Source organism: Podarcis pityusensis, assembly GCF_964106645.2.
Source record: "Podarcis pityusensis genome assembly, chromosome: 4".
In the NCBI taxonomy this organism is placed as follows: Eukaryota; Metazoa; Chordata; class Lepidosauria; order Squamata; family Lacertidae; genus Podarcis; species Podarcis pityusensis.
In genome coordinates this window covers 22,102,899-22,118,131 of record NC_138027.1, presented here as the reverse complement: position 1 = coordinate 22,118,131, position 15,233 = coordinate 22,102,899, and the positions used below count along the sequence as shown (strand labels likewise).

The following is a 15,233-nucleotide window of genomic DNA, read 5'->3' as shown; positions in this document are numbered from 1 at the left end:
TCTGAACCTATGTTGCGCTGCCTGCACTGACAGCCGAGAAGCTTTGCCACAGGTGATGCCCACGGCAGGGAGAAAAGCGAAAGAGACTAATGACATCGCTTCCCCCAAGGTCACATCATTTTCAAAGCTCCCTTTGACAACTTTGCTCTTTGCTGCTCTCCCATAAGCCTTCACTTCCAGCAGACCTGATTTGCTCTCTACCAAGTGGCAATGGAAAACCTGATGTGGATTTTTGTGTGAGGAAAGGGGACATGCTGCCCCACAGTTGTGGCTCAGGTCTATGTGGAAAAAAACCCCCACACCATATGCTCTAGAAGCCTGGATCCTTAATTCTAGGGAAGATAAACACTAATAGTTTAATGATGAGGAAAATGCTTCTGAGCATGTGCAGAGCGCACTTTTCTTCACATAATGTAGGAGTCAGTCCAGTCAAAGCAACTATGGGGTTGCGGTGCTCATCTTGCTTTCAGGCTGAGGGAGTCAGTGTTTGTCCACAGACAGTTTTCCGGGTCATGTGGCCAGCATGACTAAACCGCTACTGGCGCACGGAGGACCATGATGAGTGCCAGAGTGCATGGAAACACCGTTTACCTTCCTGCCACAGTGGTACCTATTTATCTACTTGCACTGGCATGCTTTCGAACTGCTAGGTTGGCAGGAGCTGGGACAAAGCAATGGGAGCTCACCCCGTTGCGGGGATTTGAACCGCTGACCTTCCAATCAGCAAGCCCAAGAAGCTCAGTGGTTTAGACCACAGCATCACATCATGGATATATGCTGGAAACTTGGGATGATGTGGGTCAGGTGACTAAAGCATGGTCAGAAATCTGGGTGTCAGTGTCTGTGTCTGGCCTGTGTGTATATACGTTTACATACTGGCTCATTTCCACCTTTTACAAGCCATGGTTCAAGAAGGTGCAACGTCTTGATTAATAATGTGGTTGTTACAGGTGGTGCTTTGCCTCCAGATCTAGTTGTACAATAGACATGAAAGGGCTGAACAGACAGAAAATGAAACAAGACCAAAAGTCACCTGTGATCATCAGCGGGCACAACTAAAGAATCAAAGCACACAATACTGTGAACTTATGTGGGAAGACAGACCCCCCCCCCCAAAGAGATGAAGCACACAATCATTTAAGCACACTAAGTAACTTTTGCCATCCCACTCCATTCACACGAACTTACTGCGGATTTACATCTGGGTTAATCCTCTTCAGTTCCATGATGGCATCTATAGTTTTTTCAATAGCATCTGGATGAACACTGACTGAATTCTGGAGCAACTGGAAAAAAAATTTTTAACGCACATTGGTCACTGCCATAGGAAGTGAAGCACTACAGGAACAACAGAATGCAACTTTGTGAGAAGTATCACAGCCAATGTGGTGCCCTCCAGCAGTGGTGACGCCACAGATCTAGGCTTCTTTTTATGCATGCCTCATACTGAACATGGTCAACTGTATCAATACGTACACCTCATCCCTCCCCCACCAAGTCTATTTTCCGCAAACTGCACTGAGGTTTGTTTGTTTGTTTTTACAATTGAGGGGTGTATAAATCTCATGAAGTAAACCAAATTAATAAGTAAATTGGCACCAGCTCAATAAGTGCCTTGGACAGGTCACGGTTCCTCAGTCTCTCCTTCCATCTGCTGAATGAGGTAAGTAGAGAGTTGTAGAGGAAAGTCAATCTTTCCATTTCCGTTTCCTTCCAATTCTCATTTCTGCAGTCTTAAGTAGGTTTACTCGTGTTTGTAAATTTTTTACAAAATAAAAGTCTGCTTGGAAATTGGCATGCATTATTGCCTTCCCACAATTTTCCCATGAAAGAATGCATTTTTGTACATTGCTTTAACTACTCAAAGCATTTTTGGGCCTGCACTGGAAATTTGGAGAAGTATGAGTTTTGAAGGAGAGTTGTGTTTGGTTCAAATATTGGTTCGGAAAATGCAAATTTTATGTCTGCATTAAAATATGAAAGATACAAAGTTGTCTCCCGGCCTGAGCAGTGTTCTAACTCAAAAGGGTGTTGGGAGGAAAAATGTGGAAAGTTGCAAAATGCCTGGCATCTTAGAAACTGGGGTACAAAGCTTAGCAATATTCCTTGATGGTCTTAAAATCTGAGTAGATTATTCTGTATGATATCTCGCTAACATATGCTTGGATAAAGACTGACTAATGTTCTCCTGAATTTTAAAGCACTTTTCAGCATACAAAACATTCTGCCAATTAGTCTCTCAATGACGCTCACAGACAGCGCTTTGAATAGGGCTTAGAAAGACCCAACAATCAGTTGGTGGTTGAGTGTTGCTTAGTCGCTTTCAGAGTGCTGTGCATGATAAGAGTTTTGAAAGGGGCTTCTCAAGACCTGACAACCAGCTGACTTTGGGTCTTGTTGAGCACTCTGCAGCCCGCATGGAAGCCAAGCAGGTTGGTAAAGGAGGGAACAATATAAATACCAGCTCCTCCTCCCCCAGCCTGCTCACTTGCCTAGATGGAATTCAATGCACTCGCCTGCAAGGTACTCCTAGTTGCCTCTGCCAACCAGGCAAGTAGTTAAATGCAAGGCTGCATGAATGGCCTAATGTGGCTTCGTATGTTGGCAAGGAGGTTTTCTTGCTTGTAAGCCTGTGTAAGCTGCTAATACAATCGGCCAAACATGGAGACAAAAATAGAAACATTTACTTACCTTGTTTTTTGAACTTCTCAATGACGATTCTGTCAAGAAAACATTTTTAAAACTTTAACTTCTATTAGACTTTTTGCATCTTCAACAACACAGCCAACAATGAAAATACTATCACAAACCTTTGTAATTCTCTCCTTCCCAACTTTCCTCTTTTCTTATGCAGTTATAAAAATGTGTAGCCAAATCCCCACAAATAGTGAAGAAGGTTCTCATACTGATACAAACGAAACGGCAAGCTATATTGGTTCAGTAACGTAAAATGCGTTTGCAATTGACTGGGTATGTTGACATTCTGCTCGAGGCTACAGTTTAAAATGCAAGTTGAGACCTAAGCTAATTTTAAAGCTATACTGCAGGGTAATCTCTCTCTCTCTCATACACACAGCAATTACGACACAGAACAACATTAAATACCAGAGCAATGGTTTCAAAACCACTTACCGATTTTCATAGTTCTGCCAGCGCCAGGCTTTGTGCTGTAGCAGATCCTTTGCAACTCGCAGCGTCCCGTCAGTTTCCTCACCACGAATTTCAGGCAGCGCCATAAGCATTTGCAATAGAAGTACAGGCAAACCTGGACAAGCATTCTGTCAAAAGAATCCTTAGAGTGAGAACTCAAGGCAAGCTCCTGAGGTGAAGCAAAGTCCCCCTGTAAGAGTTCCATTATTCAAAGTTATCTTTAAGAAGATTTCTAACATACACACCATACTACTGGGGCCTACTGTCAGGAGTAAGGTTGTTCAAAAACAAAAGAATTAAGCTTCCTCTTAGTAAGCGAGAGCCTGCTAGCCATTCTCAGACAAAAGGCATGCTGCTGCAGTTGTACATCTAGGGTGATTCACTTCCCACAGCTATAAGAAACAGGGGTGGGGGGCAGGAGGAGGTACTACTGTTTATAGTTAGAAAATGGTTCAATGGGCCGATTTGAAATTTGGCACTGCATGAGAGGTAAGTTTGAGGGTGATCAATCCTGAACTTAGGGTAGAAAGGATAAGAAATGACTTATTCTAAACAACTGTTTGGTGAGAGACTTCTGCAGATGGACAGGAAGTGTGTGTTTGGGGTGGCTTTTCCCGAAAACATTTCTCCATTTGTACGGTGTGTTTGCAGAAATGAGTTGCTGTGATATGTCAACAGGAACACCTGGAACGTGCTTTCCTCAAACAAAGCGTAAACATTTTGCAGCTTTTATTAAAAAGCCGTTGCCGAGGCTAATGATAGTCAACGGGATTTCATAAGAGCGTGGCCCGCACATGCTCAGTATAAACCTGTTCTGAGAGAAGGTTAAGTGGAGGGAGTGGAATGTTGAGAAATGAGAATGGATGATGAGAGACAGATTGCGCTGGAAAACGGCAAGAACGTGTGAGGTTCAGAAAAGGACTAGTCTATGTGAAAAGGGCTGAAGGACAGGAATGCTAAGTTGGTTTGGATGCAAGTTCATTAGAGCTTCTAATCAAGAGCTTCAGTCCGTAGGGTCCGGAATGCATTTTGGCAGAAGAAAATGGTGCCCCTCAGGGAATGTCAAGGACCTTGTCCAAACTGCACACTTGATGTAGTTTCAGTTGAAGCCAAGAGAGCCACCGAACAGGAACTGTTCTTAAACCAACAAGGAGCAGCATAGTACACAATACACACAACCACCCTATGTCGATTCTACTCCTGATGGCCTACAACTTGGCCTGCACAGCACCCAGTCCTGCCTGCAGATGGTGGCAGATGATGGAGGTACACTGGACACCTGGTCCAAGGCTGGGTAACCTCTGGCCTGCAGTCCATATTTGGCCCATCAGGACTTCCCATTTGGCACCAGGCATGGGGCAGGTAGAGATGTGACTGCTTCTCCTGTAGATAGCAGGACTGAACTCCCAGCACATGAGTTGATGTGTGAGTTCAATCCTGCTTGGTTCAGTTGCCTGACAGAGTTCATCATATGGAACTCTCCATGCACCCAAACCCTGAAAGGAGCTGGCCTGAACCCCTGCTTTGTTGCTTTGAAATGAGCCATGGGTTTGGTGTAGCATATTCAAACTCAGGTTCATGGTCTGTCTTGCTTTACACAAACCACGAGCTGTAGCCAAAGTCTGTAGGCTCATAGTTTGTCAAGAGGAGATAAACCAGGTTCAGATAATATGCTAAGCCAAACCATGGCAGAGCAGAAGTGGAGAAGAACAACAGCGGCCCAGATGCCATATCTGGGAGCCTGCATTGTCCGATCAGCTTATCTTAAGTACCAACATCAGTCAAAGTGGAGCCAGTAAGATATATCACATTGTTTCTGCAGCACAAATAAGCTATTACAGAACACAGCTCACAGTGGATACTACTTAGAAAGCACTATATTATAGCCAGATATCTAAAGTAAGATAATATTCATTTGGTGGGTACCTTTAAATGACACACTACTCGTCCATCTTAAACTTATGACATTGGAGATCTTCTTTAGGAACAAGAATGGAGAGTTAAAAGTATGGAATCTTTTGTTTTGTTTTATAAAAAATAATTCTTGCTTGTAGAAATCCTGCAATGAAAGCACACTATTCATGAAATGGATTACACTTTAAGATGAGCTGACTTTCCTAATTCCACTAAGATCACAAATTAATGCCTTTTTTAAAAGAAAAGAAAAGAAAAGAAAAGAAGAAGCGTTTTAACATGGCACGGCGTTTTCAGAAAGAGGACTTAATATTTTTAAGAAATTAGAAAGTGGGTCAGCCCTTGACCCAGCACTTTCCCTCTCCAGCACAAACTTGGCTGCAGGAATTGCTGGAAGGAGGTGTACAAGACGCCATCCAACCATCTTAGGGACTCCACTTAGGGACCACTTCTGTAGGGTTTCATCGTTAGCCTTTTCCCTAAGATATCCCACAAGGCAGAAGAGGTTTAGGATCAGAGTTTTCCTTCTTCTAGATGAGCTACTTTCCCAGGCTGATGAGCCCCATCTGCCCCTCAGTTCCCTCTACAGCATGTGCATTGTAGTCCCAAACATCTGGAGAACCGGAGTTTGCCTATGCCTTTTCTAGGAGCCACAGGTGAGAGCTGAGTGCAGGATGGGGACCAAAGGTGGACAAACAACCCCAGAAGGATGTGTCCCCTACCAGAGGTCTACCCCTCCACTAACACTCCCGTACACCCCTTTCACACAAATCGGTTGTATAGCTTCTTCTTGCCCCAAGAGATTGAGCCACTACTCCTCCAAGCAATGGCAGCTGTGTGAACAAAGTCCACAGTTAGTTGGGTCCCTTGCTGCTGTCTCTCGCACAGATTTGGGCTGTCAAAATATAAAGGTGAAGGAATGGCTCACAACATATAACATGCCTTGACACAACTCTTTCATCCACCCACAGACATTATGAACACAGCTCTAGGAAAGCCAAGCTTTAGGCTTAAACAGGAAGTGACAGAGAAGGCAATCATTTTCGCTGCTAAGGACTGGTGTAATAAAGTTTGCTGAACCGCACACATTCATTATGACACTCCGATTAGCTTCATTTATGCTTCAGATAGAAAGCAGGAGCTTCCCTGCTTTCAGAAACCTCTTATAAATTTCAGAGTAAATGAATATGCAGATATGACCAGATCCAATGGCTTTTACAGCTTTATATAAGATTGTCAGTGAAGGAGTCTGCTAAAAACCTGCCCTGGGTATTATGACGAACAGACTACCTTTCTCAGATGACCTCCTTCTGAATGTTTCTTTGTTTCCCTCAATATTGTACTAAGTAGTAGCCAGATTCTCAGATACAGTGGTGCCCCGCAAGACGAATGCCTCGCAAGACGGAAAACCCGCAAGACGAAAGGGTTTTCTGTTTTGGAGGCGCTTCGCAAGACGAATTTCCCTATGGGCTTGCATCGCAAGACGAAAGCCCATAGGGAAATGCTGGCGGTCGGGAGCAAAGACTTTCGCCCACAGCCGGCCTTCAGAAGAGGACCTCTTCTGAAGGCCGGTGGGGGGCAAAAGCCTTTGCTCCCCCCCGCCTGCCTTCCCCCCCGCCTGCCCCGGGCGATCTTAAAATGCTGGCGGGCGGGAGCGAAGCGTTCGCTGCCGACCCCCAGCATTTTAAAATCTCCCCGGGACAGCAGAGAAGTCTCTGCTGTCCCGGGGAGATTTTAAAATGCTGGGGGTCGGGAGCGAAGCGTTCACTTCGCTTCGCTCCCGACCCCCAGCATTTTAAAACGCTGTTCCGAAGCGGGGCGGGGGGCGGGAACACCTGCCCCAGCCGCCCCACTTCGGAACACTGTTCCGAAGCGGGGCGGGGGGCGGGAACACCTTCTGAAGGCGGGCGGGGGGCGAAAGTCTTTGTCCCCCCTGCCTGCCTTCCCAGGGGCTTTTAAATCGCCCCGGACAGCGGAGAAGTCCTCCGCTGTCCGGGGCGATTTTAAAATGCCGCCCGCCAGCATTTTAAGATCGCCCGGACAGCGGAGAAGTCCTCCGCTGTCCTGGGGTTTTTTAAAATGCTGGGGGTGGGAAGAAAAGCCCTTGTCCCCCCCCCCCCCCAGCCTTCAGAAGAGGTCCGGGGACAGACTGTCCCCGGACCTGGTCTGAAGGCGGTTTCCCTAGGAACGCATTGATTGATTTTCAATGCATTCCTATGGGAAACCGTGCATCGCAAGACGAAAAACTCGCAAGACGAAGAGACTTGCGGAACGAATTAATTTCGTCTTGCGAGGCACCACTGTACAGAGATGAGTGATTTTTCTGTTTATCCATCTGTTTAGATATGGAAAGGCACTATGGCAACCAGAGTTCATAGCAGAGCAAAGTCGTTCAAAAACATTACATACTCTGCAGATCGTCCTCATGATGCAGCTGCCTCAATTATTTATTTCTCTAGATGTGAGCAGACTACATACGAGAGCTGCTACATACATCGAGAGATCAGCAGGCACCAAAAAAACTGCTTGGCAACGTGCAACGCAGGTTTTCAGAAATGCCACAACCAACAGTCACAGCAGATTCTAAGAGAAGAAACCTGTTTTGGGCACTCTGAAATCATGTATGTTAACAAAAGCCTCAGGATGACTATCAGCACAACCTGCATGCCAAGTCCATTCCCACAATCCTTCCGTCTAACAAAAAACACACTCAAATGAGCATATCTGAGTATGCCAGATTCATGTGTGAAGCTGTATATGTGGGTAGAAGGCAGGAATGCAAACCCACCACCTGCGGACATACCTTTGTGAAAGGAAAGGCCCCATCAGCATCTAGTAAACATTACTAGAAAAAGAGGTTTACTTGACTTTTCTCTTTATGGGGCAGAGGTGAGGAACTTCTGTCCCTCCAAATGTTGCGGAACAACAACTCCCATCATCCATGCCCATTGGCAATACTTGCTGGGGTTGGTGAGAGTTGTAGTTCAGAAACATCTGGAGGCTCAAAGACTTCCTTCCCATCCCTGCTTTACCTGAACATCACTGACTAGCTTGCCTCTCAGCCTCTCTCACTTTCCTACTTTATTGGCCTTGGGCCTAGTATACCTGAAGGAGCCTCTCCACCCCCATCATTCAGTCCGGACACTGAGGTCCAGCTCTGAGGGCCTTCTGGCGGTTCCCTCACTGTGAGGGCCTTCTCAGTAGTGGCACCCGCCCTCCCATCAGATGTTAAGGAAATAAACAACTATCTGACTTTTAGAAGACATCTGAAGGCAGCCCTGTTTAGGGGAGTTTTTAAAGTTTCATCTTTTATTGTGTTTTTAATATCCTGTTGGAAGCCGCCCAGAGTGGCTGGGGAGGCCTGGCCAGATGGGCGGGGTATAAGTAATAAATAATAATAATAATAATAATAATAATAATAATAATCATCTCTACCTCTTTATCTGTATTTCCTTACCTCATGTTTTCCCATCCTAGTGTCCTGAGACAAGGAGGAGGATAAAAATGTGTTTGGCAAACAAAATTGAAGGTGGCTGCCTTATTTCCACCACAGAGCAAGATTCCATGATGCTATAGCAGAGGAGGGAAGAGAAGGGATGCTGAAGCTTCTCGCTGTGCTGAGAAGCCAGACTCCTCCTTCCATCAACTGGTCACAGCCATTCCACCAGATTGGAGGAAGAGATCCATACCACCAAGAGACCAGCAATTTTTGGCATCCCCTCTTATCAAATTGCTTCCACCTCAAGCTGGCCATTGGAAGAACTTGTAACTTAGGGCTGCTTCATAGTTCCACTTGTCCCAGGTGCTCTAGTTTCCCCCTGCTCCTTTCCCATGGAAAACCTGCTCTTTAGTTCTAAACCAGAGCAAATGTCAATCTGGGGAAAACCCGAATGGCTGTTTGCTCCAACTCAGCTCTGAAGAGGGGAGACGAAGTGTGGAAAAGCCCTAAGACTTGGCTTATTCTCATCTTTCCTCCCAATCCATTTTACTTTTGCGTGGTGTCTTATTAAGCTGGTTAGCCTATGGGAACAGACTGCCTTAAAAAAAAAAAGTGATCTGTAAATTACTCTGGGAGCCTTTTTTTAGCTGAAGAGCAAAGAAGGAAATGTTGAAATGAATAATGAATAAAAGAAGCCTCCAGAGTCCCTCTTGCAGGCTGTAGTAAAATACAACAGAGGGAGGGGAATGGAGATAGCAGAAACTAGTCAAGCCTAGATCTGCGGCAGAGTCCTAACTAGACTTCTGCATGAACCAGGAAGGCCAGCGAAAGCACTGTTGCCAGGACAACAACCAAGGCCAGTTGGAGCAGCAGCCAGGAACTCCAGCTCCAAGATGGCTTTATCCCATGGCTCTGTCTATCATGCAGAGATGGAGACTATCCTCATCCTCTTTCCAAGAGCAAGGAAAATAAAATCTAAAAACAGCAGCAAAACACACACCAAATAGTGCTTGTGTAACTAGTACTGCATGATCAGCCATATGGAGTTCTGGGTCATCACTCGTTCAGAACAGATTTATTGGAAGGAAGCTATACCTGAATATACTGTGGTACCTCAGAAGTCAAACAGAATCCGTTCCGGAAGTCTGTTTGACTTCCAAAACATTCGGAAACCAAGGCACGGCTTCCGACTGGCTGCAGGAAGCTCCTGCAGCCAATTGGAAGCCACGGAAGCCCTGTTGGACGTCTGGGTTCCAAAGAACGTTTGCAAACCGGAACACTCACTTCCGGGTTTGCGGCATACGGGAGCCAAAACGTTCGACTCGCAAGGTGTTCAGGATCCAAGGTACGACTGTAGTCATAATAAGTTCTTCTTTCTCTCTCACACACAGTTGGTGGGGATGGAGTAGAGCCAGCACATAACTCAGTTGGCCTAAAAGCTTGTACTAATTTCCCATAGGCTACTTGGCCAGGTTCACACTTCTTGGATTAATTTGCAAGGCCATCAACAACTTGGTTCATTACACCTTAATCCGCATATCCCCACATGATCACGGAGGTCTTCAGGGGAGTCAGGGGTCCCCTGTGGCTTGGATGCCTGGTTCATATCCACCAGGAGCAATGTGTCCGGTATTGTGGGCCTAATTCTGTGGAACTCCCTCCGGGCTGAAATCAGAATAGCTCCCTCTCTGTTGAACTTCCAGTGCCTGGTGAAGTCATTAAAAATAAATAAATCAGCAGCCCTTTTAATTAAGTTTTCTGATCTCGCAGTTATTTTTAACTGTTTTCACTTTCCACTGTTTTTATCTTTACTGCATCTTCTTAACCTCACTCTGCACTGTTTAGAGACTTGAGATGCTAAACAGTATATAGACTGTTTAACTAAGCAAATAAGGCACAGTTACATACACAGAGTGAGAACTACAAATTACCTCAGTCTGTTCTCTTTTAGAAAACGTTGCTGATAAAATCCTGTTCTGTCATACTTGCAGGCTCCAAACATCCCACTGCAGCACACAATGTTTCCAAGAGTTGCCCCCATAGCACAAATGCTGTTACACACAATATTTTATGTTGCTTTAAAAAAAGTTACCAATTATGGCTTTTATTTATGGCTTTTAGTTGTAATCCTCTCTGAATGTCTCTGGACCAAAAAGAAGGGCAAATATACTTTTTGCATACACACACACAGTCAGGCAACAACCACACACAATTTTGACTGAAGTCAGTGAAACTCACCTTTTCCATTACCTGTGTGAAGGATTTAACCCCATTTAAATGCAATCTGCTTGTTTATGTATTATCACTCATTAACCACACAACATGTGCTAACTGGCTTACCAATTACTGGGGTGTCTGTGTTATCAACATTTTATCAACGACTTTTCAAGTCATAACCACCATCACCTTTGCTTTTCTGCATCCCTTTTCCTACTAACCTCACAGTTTACAATGTCATCTCCCTGCCTCTCAAACCAAGAAACTGCAACTCAGGATAACACCTCATGCATCTGCTGAAGTGGACTGTAATCCATGGAAGCTTGTACAAAATCAATTTGTGTGTCTTTAAGGTGCCAAAGGACCCTTTGATGTTTTTATACTCAGCCGCCACCCCCAAATTCTCTTTACTTTGGTCTACCCAAGTAAAGAGGTCATATCCACACTTGGAAACTGTAGTTTATTCCTCACAGAGCTACAACCCCCAGCATCCTTAACAAACTACGGTTCCTAGGATTCTTTGGGGGAAACGATGTACTTTAAATATATGGTGTGGATGAGACCATAATCAACAACATGTGCAGTCATACCCTCTTCTCATCATGCAAGTGGAGCTGCCTAGGCCTGGAGCTGGGTCTCTCCCCTCCAGTTCCTGCAGCCAGCGAGGCCTGGCCTAATAATAATAATAATAATAATAATAATAATAATTTATTACTTATACCCCACCCATCTGGCCAGGCCTCCCCAGCCACTCTGGGTGGTTCCCAACAGAATATTAAAAGCATGATAAAACATCAAACATTAAACACTTTCCTAAACAGGGCTGCCTTCAGATTATCCTCTAAAAGTCAGATAGTTGTTTCTTCCTTGACAACTAATGGGAGGGCGTTCCACAGGGTGGGCACCACTACCGAGAAGGCCCTCAGCCTGATTCCCTGTAACCTTACTTCTCGCTGTGAGGGAACTGCCAGAAGGCCCTTGGACCTGGACTTCAGCATCTGGTTAGAACGATGGGGGTGGAGACGCTCCTTCAGGCAATAAGACTACGGTATAGTGTAAACAAAACTTTTATACGCGCTAGGAAACAAACAAACAAGAAGTGGGACTTGCTGTATTGTGATATTCATTTGATTGAGATGGTCTGGTGCCGAACCAGCAATATCTCCTATGTATGTTTGCATAACAGTTTATAACTCAGGCAGATGAACAGCCAAGCAGCACCATGGAGAGCGCCTGGGAGACTGGTCCATAGAGATCTACAAGCTGCTACATGCCTTACTGAGATTTAGCTTAGGAACTCCTCAGATCTTTCTATATGGCTCGAAATCAACTGCTTACTGTTTCAAATTAGCTCCTAAAAATACTGATAACTAAAAAACCCCACCATTACCCTAGTCAAAGACAAAAACCGTGCACAAGGTGTTATCAAACATACATTCAAAAATTATAGAAGAACTGCCAGAGCGTGATCCCACGCCTGCTTAGGAAGAACAAAGGAAGCTGTCTCATGCAGAATCAGACCACTGATCCATGTACATCAGGATTATTTACACCAGCAAAGTGGGCAACTCTCTCAGTCTGCTATTAACGTAGGCGCTTAATTCTTGCAGAATAAAGCTTATGAAGGGTACCATCTGGAGGAGGTCCACAAATGATGACTTGGCTTACCCGCCAGCCATTATCTGTGGTTGCCACCGCCAACTGCAAGTGCCAAGAGACTTGGGACTGGGAGAGCAGAAGATCTGCTCTCATCCCTATTGCAGCTTGGAGAAGATAAGCAATGACTAGCGTCTCCTGCTATTTCTTTTCTTCAAGGAGTGGTGCAAAGCAGACCTTACCCTGTGTACAGTGGTGCCTCGCAAGACGAATGCCTCGCAAGACGGAAAACTCGCAAGACGAAAGAGTTTTCCGTTTTGGAGGTGCTTCGCGAAACGAATCTCCTATGGGCTTGCTTCGCAAGACGAAAATGTCTTGCGAGTTCCTGCGGGTTTTTTTGCCTTCCCCCCTCCCTTTTTCTAAGCCGCTAAGCCGCTTATCCGCTAAGCCGATAAGCCGCTAATAGCGCTAATAGCGCTAATCCGTCAATGGGCTTGCTTCGCAAGACGAAAAAACCGCTAGACGAAGAGACTCACAGAACGGATTCTTTTCGTCTTGCAAGGCACCACTGTACTTCTCAGTGCCTTGCTTGCAAGGCGGCCAGGGAAGACCTGCTTCCAGACAGCTGGGTGAATGGACACCTGTCAACATGTTTCCATCAAACATCCAGAGAAACCTTCCTTTCAGGGTTTTTCTGTTTTCTGTAGTGCTTTTAAAGGAATGGGCAGAAATATGTCCCCAATCGCCTTTTAAATGTGTGAAAGTTCAGTGTCGTTATTTTCCCAGCTGCTGCATCAACATCATTTTCAAAACCTGGTTGGGGCTTCCTTCTAGAGCTAGCCACAAGCAATCAGTGATAATCTAATTTATTAATTAATTTATTAAATGGCTCATACATCTTTTTATGTTTTTATTTAAAGATTTTTCATGAGTAACAAAAGTACTTTCAGCATGTCTGTTTTCAAATGATACAGCCCTTCATACCGTTCAGGTTCATACATCTTAATTTATTGAAAAATCTCGAAGAGGTTTATATGAAAACAACAATGCAACAGCATTCAAGAAAGTTTCCAAAAAAATAGATAGAAACAAAACACAAGTGCAAAAAAAACCACAACCCACCTCAGAGCGGTACGAAACAAAACAAAAATTAAAAATTAAGAGTCAAGAGAAGCTTGGATAAGCACATAAATTTTTAAGAGGCATATAGAGGTCATTATTCTCTTCAACTCACAAATTACCCAAGGGAGGGCATTTCAGATGGTGGGTGCTATCACCAAGAAGGCCTGTTTTTGCATTGTCAGCAAGTGACAATCTGCTGGCCATGGAATAACCAGTAGACACCCATCCCTCAGAAGCTCTTAAAGACCACCTTGCTCTGTAATGGGGGATGTGGTCATTATGATGTCATAATGTTGTATAGCCAATTGAATTTGGCTACATGATGGTATCACCAATGGAAAACAAAACTAGTTTAGAATGAGAGCAATTCTTCCCAGGCTGTTCACATCCATCCTGTCTATCATGAATCACAAAGTACATGAGATGATGTCTCCAAGGTCAAACAAAAAACTATCCAGGGCAATGCTTTTTCAACGGCTGCACATTTTCATCCTAATTAGCAACAGTCCCTAAAACACACACACACAAAATGGCACATTTTCCATTTGACTCTAGAGACTTCTGTTCTGAGTTTTCATGCTCCCAGTCCTTAAGGCTGCCAATCAGCTTTGAAAGGCTGAACAACCAATGCCTACTGAGGGCAGTTAAGGAAGTGCTAGGCAGGACAGCCGGTGAAATTGGTCTGTCAGTACCGTGCCCAGACAATGAGACCATTTATACTTTCAACTGATCACAAGATGGGAGCTATTCTCGATGCAGAAATATTACCTTGGCTCTATAATAGACAGAGTAAGATAATTACTATGCAAGCAAAAATATGGGAGTGTTACCTCAGGAAGTGCTTCATTTTGGTGTTTTTGTTCTTCAGTTCTTTCACTTTCGGGAACTATCCTCAGCTGATCACAAGCAATGTTTTCTCCAGAAGTTAAATATGCTGTGAAAGCAAGTTGAACACGTTTGGTAAGAGAAGTAAACAGGGCCCAAGTCTAGTTGGGTGGTCTTTTCAAATGATACATCTAAGCCCTCGAGGTCAGATTCAGCATTTGCAGAGTAGAATGGGTGACCCTCAACACATTCATGTTAAATGAATCCCTTTCTCGTTCAGGAGAAGGTAAAAACAAACTGTAAAATGGCTTTGTTTTCCTGAGTGTTACAGTTTAAATGAGAAAAAGTTGGCTAGTTCTTGTGACACTGCTACACAGATCCGATCCAAGCAAGCAAATATATACTTTTTTTAAAAAAAAAATGACAATGGGTCAACCAAGCATTGAATTACATATTGCTTCAAATAAAATAAAATAAAATAAAATAAAGTAAGTAGGCAGCCAGGTGAAAGGTGACAAAATGTTTGCTTGCTGCCGCCACTGAATTAACCTGTTGTTTGTTTTATCTATTTAAAGTTTATTGTGGGTGCTTCAGACAAACTCGTTTATTGAGCATTCAACCTGATCTGTTCGTAAGGAGGTTAGACAATGGCCCAACCCGTACCCTACATTTAAAGCGGTATTTTACTAAACAGTCATGGCTTCCCTCAAAGAATCCTGGGAACTATAGCTTGTTAAGGGCACTAATATTAGGAGATGCCTAGTCCCCTCACAGAGCTAAAATTCCCAGAGTTCTCAGGGAAGCAGGCTGACTGCTAAACCAGCCTGGGAATTGTAGCTTTGTGAGGGGACTATCTTTGATAGTGTGCATGTAACTAACGTCTGTAAATAATTCAGAGGTACTTGGGGAAAAGGTGCAACTTTTATCCAAAACTGTATCATCATTATGAGGTTCTGATTTGAGATTATCT

The 15,233-nt window shown here is 44.3% G+C and overlaps 2 protein-coding genes across 8 annotated transcripts in view; one reads left to right on the top strand and one right to left on the bottom strand.

The window, feature by feature from the left end:
* ALKBH8 (alkB homolog 8, tRNA methyltransferase) overlaps positions 1-15,233 on the top strand; it is a 229,924-nt gene that overhangs the window by 126,563 nt on the left and 88,128 nt on the right. The window lies entirely within an intron of this gene.
* ELMOD1 (ELMO domain containing 1) overlaps positions 1-15,233 on the bottom strand; it is a 48,761-nt gene that overhangs the window by 18,183 nt on the left and 15,345 nt on the right. For 4 of the 7 annotated variants that reach the window (XM_081003939.1, XM_081003933.1, XM_081003934.1 and 1 more), the window contains exons 2-5: positions 14,269-14,372; positions 3,133-3,278; positions 2,692-2,720; positions 1,189-1,286 (exon numbers count right to left, since the gene is read on the bottom strand). In XM_081003939.1, coding sequence (XP_080860065.1) covers positions 1,189-1,286; positions 2,692-2,720; positions 3,133-3,278; positions 14,269-14,285 — 290 coding nt within the window. In that variant the 5' untranslated portion in view covers positions 14,286-14,372. Of the gene's footprint in view, positions 1-1,188; positions 1,287-2,691; positions 2,721-3,132; positions 3,279-5,076; positions 5,210-14,268; positions 14,373-15,233 lie in introns of all 7 variants that reach the window. The other 3 variants (XM_081003936.1, XM_081003938.1, XM_081003937.1) reach the window with 3 other exon arrangements.